Source organism: Clupea harengus, chromosome 14 (genome assembly GCF_900700415.2).
Source record: "Clupea harengus chromosome 14, Ch_v2.0.2, whole genome shotgun sequence".
NCBI classification, from domain to species: Eukaryota; Metazoa; Chordata; class Actinopteri; order Clupeiformes; family Clupeidae; genus Clupea; species Clupea harengus.
The window spans coordinates 5,742,208-5,752,207 of record NC_045165.1 but is presented as its reverse complement, the minus strand read 5'-3'; the positions used below and the strand labels follow the sequence as shown (position 1 = coordinate 5,752,207).

The 10,000-nt window shown below is 43.7% G+C and overlaps 1 protein-coding gene across 4 annotated transcripts in view; it reads left to right on the top strand.

Moving 5' to 3' along the window:
- LOC105894926 (MAM domain-containing glycosylphosphatidylinositol anchor protein 1) overlaps positions 1-10,000 on the top strand; it is a 225,005-nt gene that overhangs the window by 143,924 nt on the left and 71,081 nt on the right. For all 4 annotated transcript variants that reach the window (XM_031579812.2, XM_031579814.2, XM_031579811.2 and 1 more), the window contains 2 exons: positions 1-54; positions 4,089-4,237. The exon at positions 1-54 is cut by the window's left edge and continues 213 nt beyond it. In XM_031579812.2, the coding sequence (XP_031435672.1) occupies positions 1-54; positions 4,089-4,237 (203 nt within the window). The remainder of the gene's footprint in view (positions 55-4,088; positions 4,238-10,000) is intronic.

Genomic DNA, 10,000 nt, shown 5'->3' with positions numbered 1-10,000 from the left:
AGTGTCGCGTCTCCAACAACGTGGGGACCTCCACCTGCACCTTCCGTGTTTCAGGTGAGTGAGATGACCTCATGGGGCAAGATTAGAGAGCGAGATTAGGAGGTTCTAACTGCCGCACTTTCTCTTTATAGTGCTGCCTGAATAAGCGTTACATTCACTAAGCAAATCAACTGAACTGTTATATTAATATTAATTAATATTAATTTATTATTATTATAAACTTTTCATTTGGTGGCCAAATTTGAATGATCAAAGTCACATTTTGTAAAGGGCATACACTGGGGGTGTCACACACACATACACACACGAACACATACACTGGGGGTGTATAAGTTTACTTAGGCACTGCCAATCTTCCATGCCTATCTAACTCAGTTTGTCGGTTGTAAACAATGAATCTTTAAAACAAAGCCCCGTTTTTCTGGGTTTCACTTGACTGCCACCTAGATAAATGCAACTCTAATGAAAGTTTCTGATTCAATGCATTTGCTAATTGTCATTCTGTTATGACTGGAAGGCATTTAAATAATCTCTGATTGTGTTTTAAACATTCACTGTTTGCACTTGCTGTGCAGTTGAAAAAATATTTATTCAATTTACTATGTAATTAAACATATGGTGTTAACATGATATGCCCCAATAATGAGTTGGTTTGCCGACTTTTTCTCCATATTATTTATGGATAATCAAGAAAATACCTTCTTACTGATTTGATATTCATTTAGTTAAGGAGAGTTTAACGTCTGCAGTACATGTTTGTTTGACGAAACTCAGTTCTGTTAGTTTTTTTCCCACTGAATTTCTGACTCCTCCACCCTCCAAGGTCAGTGAGAGTGTGTATCTCAAAGCGCTCTCTTTAGATGAATTGCACTGTTGGAGTGTCACCTCTCCAGCCCTGGCCATAAGTCACCACTGGAGTCACACTGTACTATCAATCCCTTTTTCTTTATATGGTTCACCCCTGCTGGAGGTCTTTGAAGCCCAAGTCTCTAAAGCTGAAGAGCTGCAACAATCGAAAAGCCATTGGTACAACAACATCAGTATTTGAACGCTACATTTCATAAAAGCCATTGGTACAACAACATCAGTACTTGAACGCTACATTTCATGAAAGTCATTTTTATGTTGGGCCCAGTACACTCAAACCCTAGAAGCCTGAGCTCTGGATATGTATGTTATATTTTTTTTTTGTTGGTATTTTTGGAGTGGAATAAGAAAAATATGTTTAAAATCTGTCACCTTAAATATCTGCCACTGCCACATCCAGTCTAACCTGTGTCGGGCCCTGTCATATAACGAATCGCATTTCAATAGTTTTATTGAGCATGGTGGCACCTGGCTGCCAGTGCTTTACCGCCGCGCAGTAACGTGTCTCGTAGCGCATGTCTCCTCAGTCTTCTCTCTGCCTCACACACACACACACACACACACACACACACACACACACACACACACACACACACACACACACACACACACACACACACACACACACACACAGACACACACACACACACACACACACACACACACAGACACACACAGTATGTCTCCTACCGCATGTCTCCTCAGTCTTCTCTCTGCCTCACACACACACACACACACACACACACACACACACACACACACACACACACACACACACACACACACACACACACACACACACACAGACACACACACACACACACACACACACACACACAGACACACACAGTATGTCTCCTACCGCATGTCTCCTCAGTCTTCTCTCTGCCTCACACACACACACACACACACACACACACACACACACACACACACACACACACACACACACACACACACACACACACACACACACACACGCGCACAGACACACACACACACACACACACACACACACACACACACACACGCGCACAGACACACACACACACACAGACACACACACACACACACACACACACACACAGACACTCACAGACACACACAGACACACACAGTATGTCTCCTAGCGCATGCACAGGCACTCAGTCTTCTCTCTGCCTCCCTTATCTGTGCTTTTGCCATCGTGACGCATCAGACAGCACAACATCCACCCACACACACACTCACACACACACACACACACAGACACAGACACACACACACACACACACAGACACAGACACAGACACAGACACAGACACAGACACAGACACAGACACAGACACAGACACAGACACAGACACAGACACAGACACAGACACAGACACAGACACAGACACAGACACACAGACACAGACACAGACACAGACACAGACACAGACACAGACACAGACACAGACACAGACACACAGACACACACAGACACACACAGACACACACAGACACAGACACAGACACAGACACACACACAGACACACACACAGACAGACAGACAGACAGACAGACACACACAGACACACACACAGACACACACACAGACACACACACAGACACACACACACAGACACACACACACAGACAGACACACACAGACAGACACACACAGACAGACACACACACAGACACACACAGACACACACACACACAGACACACACACACTCACACACACACACCTCATGCAGGCAGAGGAAGGCTGCTCAGGACGAATGTTTCCCTCTCTTAACTCTGGCATATCCGCTCCCATTCACACAGCTGTCCTTTTGACAAGTTCCCGCCATGACATTTTAGTTTGTCATTTATTCATGGCGTACTCTGGCGTCTGCACCTATGCCAGAATACAGGTAGCAGTGTCACTGCAATGTCATAGGGCCAACTGGAGTCTCCCTTTAGGTCCTAAAGGAAATACAATTGAATTGAATTGAATTGAATTGAATTGAATTTAATTAAAGCTGAAGCTTTTTAACCCCTTTTGCCCCTCCCTTTCCCACCATGTCTACCATGTTGATTCAAGGAGTTCCTGTCTAGGAAGCATAGATGAATGCATGGAGGGAATGGGGATAGACTGACAGATAGACTATTACACCCAGGACGCTGCGCTCGTCTAGTGAGCGTCGTTTGGCACTGCCGTCCGTGCAAGCACGGCAATCCAGACTATTTTCATTTGTAGTTCCACGTTGGTGGAACGAACTGCCTAGTACTACCAGAGCAGGGGCGTCCCTCTCTACCTTCAAGAAGCTTTTGAAGACCCAACTCTTCAGAGAGCACCTCCCCTCCTAACTGGCACCTGACTAGCGCTTAACTTGCACTTCAGCAGTTACATTCCTGCACTTCTTTTTCCTCTTTTCTAGGTTGTTGTTTTTCTAATTCTCATGTAAAGTAGTATTTATTGTTACACCATGCTTTTTTTATTGCTCTTAGCTTGACTGTTCTCTCCCTTGTACGTCGCTTTGGACAAAAGCGTCTGCTAAATGACTAAATGTAAATGTAAATGTGCTGACCCTTCTTACTCTTCATTTATCCACTTCCTTTATGAAAATGTCTTTCTCTCATGGAAAAAGGACAAGGACACCTCGACAGTGACCTCAAAAAGATCATATGACTAACACGGAGATCATAATATTGATTTTGGAGCATAAAGTATTATTGATCACGGTAAAGTGATAGTTCCCTGAAATATTAAAAATGGTTCAGTTCCTTTGTCATATTAAACATTACACCTCAGTGGAGAGATGCGACAATAATTCATAGTTCTATTTCCCTGTGTTGACATAATTAGATTTATATATCCACTGGGAGAAGACTAGGCCTGAATCACAAACTATTTACTGTGGAGATATTCAAGGAACACAGGAAGGTGGCAGAAACGTTTGACGCTCTTCAGCAAACAAATAGGACTATGTTTCAGAGATTTTGATTAACCAATGTTCTTGAATCCACCCCATAGAAACTGAAACTCCTCCAAGATACCTATTTTCACAGGGAATTAGTTTGTTTGTGCCAGTGGATGCCAGCAGAAATATCTGTCGAAATGTCAGAATGGTTATACTAAATTTGAAGTTGTTCTACTGAACATTTAATGATTCGTGATATAATGATTTAGACTGTAATGATCTCAGACAACCATCAGCCAAGACCTCTTGTCTTTTGACCTTTGATCTTTGACCTTTGCTCTGTGCAGCTCGCCCCTTTCCTGTGGAGTTCTACTACGACACGCCCAACCCCATCCGTGTCCTGAAGGGGGATAACTTCTCCTACAACCTGCAGTGGACCCAGAGAGAGCCCGCTGCCGTGGACCGCGTGATTGGATACTGGATCAACATCACACAGGTATGCGTCTCTTCGGTACCCTCGCATAAATACGTTTAAATGGCTTCGTCCATTTTGAAAATAGAGAAGTGTTTTTGATTAGTTTAGGATATCGGCATGTTTTTGAACTGCGTGAGATCAGGGACAACTTAATGATCTTCATGCTCAGATCTGTAAATTCAGGAGTCCAGGGGACTTCCTTTCATGATTTCAAGCTTGACAAAGCAATGGATTATTTTGAAAAAGTTTGAATGTGAAAGTGTTGTAAGATAATTTGAAAAAAAAAACACATTGAAAATTCCCTCTTTTCTTACTTCCACACTTCACTTTCTTCATTACTCTCACTGTCATTTGCACCGCAGGTGGTTCAGAGTCTTTGTGATGGTGATCTATCTGTCTATCTATCTATCTATCTATCTATCTATCTATCTATCTATCTATCTATCTATCTATCTACCTGTCTATCTATCTATCTATCTACCTGTCTATCTATCTGTCTATCTATCTATCTATCCATCATCTATCTATCTAGCCATCTATCTATCTATCTATCTATCTATCTGTCTGTTTATCTGTTTATCTATCTACCTATATATCTAATCTATCCATCTATCTATCTATCTATCTATCTATCTATTTATCTATCTGTCTATCTATCTGTCTACATATCTATCTACCTGTCTATCTATCTATCTATCCATCATCTATCTATCTAGCCATCTATCTATCTGTCTATCTATCTATCTATCTATTTATCTATCTGTCTATCTATCTGTCTACATATCTATCTACCTGTCTATCTATCTATCTATCCATCAACTATCTATCTAGCCATCTATCTATCTATCTATCTATCTATCTATCTATCTATCTATCTATCTATCTATCTGTCTATTTATCTATCTGTCTATCTATCTGTCTACATATCTATCTACCTGTCTATCTATCTATCTATCCATCATCTATCTATCTATCTATCTATCTATCTACTATATAAGTATTTGTAGTTCTCTGTTCCCTGTTCCCTCAGTGTTCCCTGTTTTGTAAAGTCTTCCATCTTCAAGAATAAACATCCGTTCACAAGCATGGTGATTCAGATTTCAGATCTCTATGCAGGCGAGCTCTATGAATCTCTGTGTGGTTTAACGGTACCTCTCTTAATCTACATTTCCTTCCTCTCCTTTAGCCCATGGTGATGGATGGCTTAGGTTATGAGATATGTGTTCCCTCGTTTTTATACGTCAATGAAGGAATCCCTGGAAAACCCTCGCACTAGCTCATAGAGAATCACATTAGAATGGAAACTCGACATATAAAAGGAATGGAAACCAGATATATATGTATGTGATTCTCTTTGTTTGGTGGCTTCCTGTTACATGCATTATTCTGGGTTTTATCTTTTTGTAGGAAGGGTTATGGTTCAGCACAGTAGTAGATGGTTGTACACTGGGAACTTGCCAAGCTATCATCTGCTCATGGACTCTGAGTCACGTTTTATTTCAAGTCCCTCCCACACACTCAGACATAAGTAAACATAAACAAGCAATAGACTCGGTAGGAATAAACACACACACACACACACACACACACACACACACACACACTGGCTGTTGGTGGGAGTGATTTAAGTGAAATGAATGAATGCACCGCCTCATAATTCGCAGCAGGGGAATAGTTGTGGTTGTGTCGGGAGCAGGGATTGGATCGATGGATGCTTGTTCTGCATTAACAAGCCCTGTGAATGCAGCCACCCTAGAGAGTAGCAAACGCCTCTCCTCCCCTCTCCTCTCCTCTCCTCTCCTCTCCTCTCCTCTCCTCTCCTGCCCTCCCCTCTCCTCTCTTCTCCTCTCCTCTCCTCTCCTCTCCTCTCCTCTCCTCTCCTCCCTTCCACTTTCCTATCCTCTCTACACATAAGATGTGTAGTCTATAGAGGTCGTCTCTAGAGATTCTCCTTAACAAGCCTGATCAGTCAAACCTCCCTCTGGTCCAAATGTTCTGCCCCACCCTGACAGCACAGTACACAAACAAAACCATTCCCACAAATGCAACACTGTCTTCAGTAAACAGATTTGGCCTAGTGATGCGAACTCCTGCTCTTCGAAGTGAGGGTGCACCAGTGTGTGTCTGAGTGTGGTTTTAACGTGGTGGTTTCAGGCCAAATACTATGCGGCAGAGCCACCACCCTGTCAATGAGAGACTGTGTGTGTGTGTGTGTGTGTGTGTGTGTGTGTGTGTGTGTGTGTGTGTGTGTGTGTGTGTGTGTGTGTGTGTGTGTGTGTGTGTGAGTATCATGAAAGAGCTCTAGTGTGTCAGGTGTTCACCGCTGGCACACCGTGGGGCTGCTGGCATGCATGTGTGTGGGGGGGGGCTCGTTTGTTCCTCCGAACATTGCTCGTGGAGCACTACTCCCTCTCTCTCTCTCTCTCTCTCTCTCTCCCTCCCTCTCTCTCTCTCTCTCTCTCTCCTCCCCTTCTCTCTCTCTCTCTCTCTCGGTCTCTCTCTCACTCTCTGCTGCTCCAACAGTGTAATCAGCTATGCAATGTAACCTGGCCCAGGGCAAGAGGGGTAAGAAAGGAAGGATCTTGATGAATAATACACAGCGGTGGGATTCAAAGCGAACGGGAAGATTAGCCGCCTGCTTTTGTGTGTCTGAATAGCTAATCTGCACCTCTTTAAAAATCGCACCTTAAGTAAGTGTCTGCCAGGACAAGCAAATTAGCATCCTGACACTGTGATGAAAAGGTTTTTTTTTTACACCGCTGGTTATGTTGTGTGTGTGTGTGTGAGAGAGAGAATTTCTGTTTATGTTTGTTGTGTGTGTGTGTGTGTGTCTGTGTGTGTTCTCCAAGTGTTTGTACATAAATGAGCCCAAGTGGCTTGTATATTTTTTCAAAGTAAGGGAAATGAGGAAAAAGAAGGAGAGAGAGAGAGAAGGAGAGAGAGTGTGCAGGGAGAAAGAGAGAGAGCGAGAGAAAGAAAGAGAGGCAGAGATCGTTAACCTCATTTGGTGGTGCTGATGAATGTTTAACTCATTTTTCCAGGGTGTAACAGTGTGGAAGAGGGAAAGATGAACTAGATCCGAGCTCTCTGTCTCACTGTCGCCGCCTCGGTGAGATGTCTTATACGGACAGATAGGAAGTTCCATATCTGCCAAAGACACCTTTAATTAGTCTAGTCTAGTTCAGCTCTGCTGGATACGCAAATGATAGACAGCTAGATTGCCGTAAGCAAGTCTTTGATTGATGGGATGCGTCTAAAAACATTCTGCTCAAAAAATGAATAATTGACTCCGTAATGGACAACGAGGTAAACAAACAAGCAATAATCAAAACAACAACAACAACAGCACCAGCGTCAGACAGTATGACAGTGCGGAAAAAGAAAGTAAAGTGGCATTTTTTTAATGTCCACGTCAGCAGAGGAAGCGTGCCGTGTTGTTTATATGTGCACCTGAGGACCCAAGAAACACGCGTGACAAATCGGCAAGTCACCGTGTGCGACCACCGATACACGGGCCATCTGCGTCCCACTTGCCATCGCTGTGTCGCCCATCTGCATGAGCAGAGGATTCTGGGAGCTCAGATGTCTTACTCAGCTGCTTTCTCTCACTCAGACTCATCCAAAGCAGTGGTCTCACCAGAGACCCAAACATGCAGGCGTAGCAGATTTGCTTGTATGGAGCTGTTTGGAAAGTTATACAAGCCTTTAACTCTGAGCTAAAAGTGGTTGGAGATGCGTTGCTTTACGCATGTCATGTAGTGTTCAATCAAAGTAAGGCATACGTTATTTACTATTTGTATCAATAGACATGAATTAATAATGTTTACACGAGGAGAAGTTAGCATTATCGTAGACATTCGTGTCTGTCTCCAGGTACTCTGAGAGTTGGGTTGGACTTTGATACATTTATTTTTCTCAGGTTCTGATGTCGAAAAAGTTTGGAAAATGTATGTTATGGGTCTTCCTCTAGGGCACCCCTGTGTTCTACAGTGAGGTACATTAGCATGTCTGCTAAGGTTATGCACTTGGATGAATGCTATAGCACTACTTGCAGAGGTCCGTGTCCAAAGCTGAACGTCTACGTCATACGGCATACACAGGTGCATAAATGTGTGTAAGGGTGTATTTGGGGTTTACCTGAAAAGCTGCCTTGCCGGTGTGTGTGTTTATGTGAAGCACCAGTCAACAGACAGTAGATCAAACATGTTTGGAACATGATTTTATTATATTATATAATATACTGTATATTCATTTTTATATTACAGCAAGAATTAACATGGATCACTATATCACAATAGTGTGTCACTATTAGTTTGATCAGTCCATCAATAATATGCCGTACCCTCTCTGTTGTCAGGTAAACTATAAAGTACATTTGAAAGTAGGCCACAATGAAAGTGATTGGATGGCAACTTGCAATTGAACCTCATGGCTGTTGTTACCCTATATTTATGATATTTAAGTTTTTATGGCTTTCTCTGGATTATTCTAGAACAATATATTGCCGGACAAATCTGTCCATTAATGGCAAAACCGAAGAGACGGTAATACTTGTGCCATTTTGACAGTTCATCTATAATGGCATAACAGGGTCGAGGGTGAAATGAGAGGTGATCCGTGGACACTGATGTGGCCAATAAGACAAGCCCCAGAAATGGGATCTCTCCACCGCCTCGTTCACACGCCGTCTCCTCTAAAAGGGACTGAGTGGGAGACTGTGCAGCAGACTTAGTCTCAAGGTTGACTTTGAGGAATGAACCAGCCAGCCAGAGATGGACACACACACACACACACACACACACATGAACAAACATATGCTCATGCTCATTTAAAGATGTGCATGTGTATATGCAGACCGACACAGAAAGCTTTACTAGTGAAACTCAAACCTACAGAGGAAAGCCCTCACACCCACACACACACACTACCCCCCCCCCCCCCCCACACACACACACACACACAACCAACACACACATCCACACACACACACACACACACACACACACACACACACACACTACCCCCCCCCCCCCCACACACACACACACAAAGACACACAGACACTTTGAAGCTGATTAGGCACATTTAATATAGATATATTTTGTAAGGTGCAATTCACTCAAAATGATTAGATCCAGATATGGACATTCGTAGTGTTTGGCCAGGGGTTCAAAGGTCACACACGGTCACACCTCCACATCTCAACCCGGGTGTAAACCCTCCAGCCTGGTGTTTTGCGTCGTTGGTAACATCTTGGCTGTCCCTTTGGCTGTCCCTTTGGCTGTCCCTTTGCTGTCCCGGTTACATGCCATCATCTGTCCCCCCCTCTTGCAATGTAATTGTAGTGGAGGTAAATGACATCAAGCAGTAGTGAGCCCTTTCAGTAATTTATGTCTCGGACTGGCCAGAGCATTAGCGGAATAATATCCCGAGTGCTCCGACCCTCATTAAAACCTCCCACTGAGCCACGGATTCCCTGGAACTCAATCTTTCCTGCTGTGGTAACTGGGCCTTGGCACCGCACCTATTGATTAAGATCTTTTTGTTCCGTCAGCGCAACAAAAACCATAGGTAATGGAAGGCAGCTGGCCGTTTGACACGGGAGTTAATGAACTTGTGGGCCTCCAGTAGATGGGCAGGTTTGGGCGGGTGAGGGTCTAATTAACTATGGGCCACCAGGAAAGGATGCAGGGGCACGGATCTGTAATATGAAAGGCCGGGGGGGTCGATGAACCTCAGGGTCAGATCAGGAAATTAGAGAGAGAGAGAGAGAGAGAGAGAGAG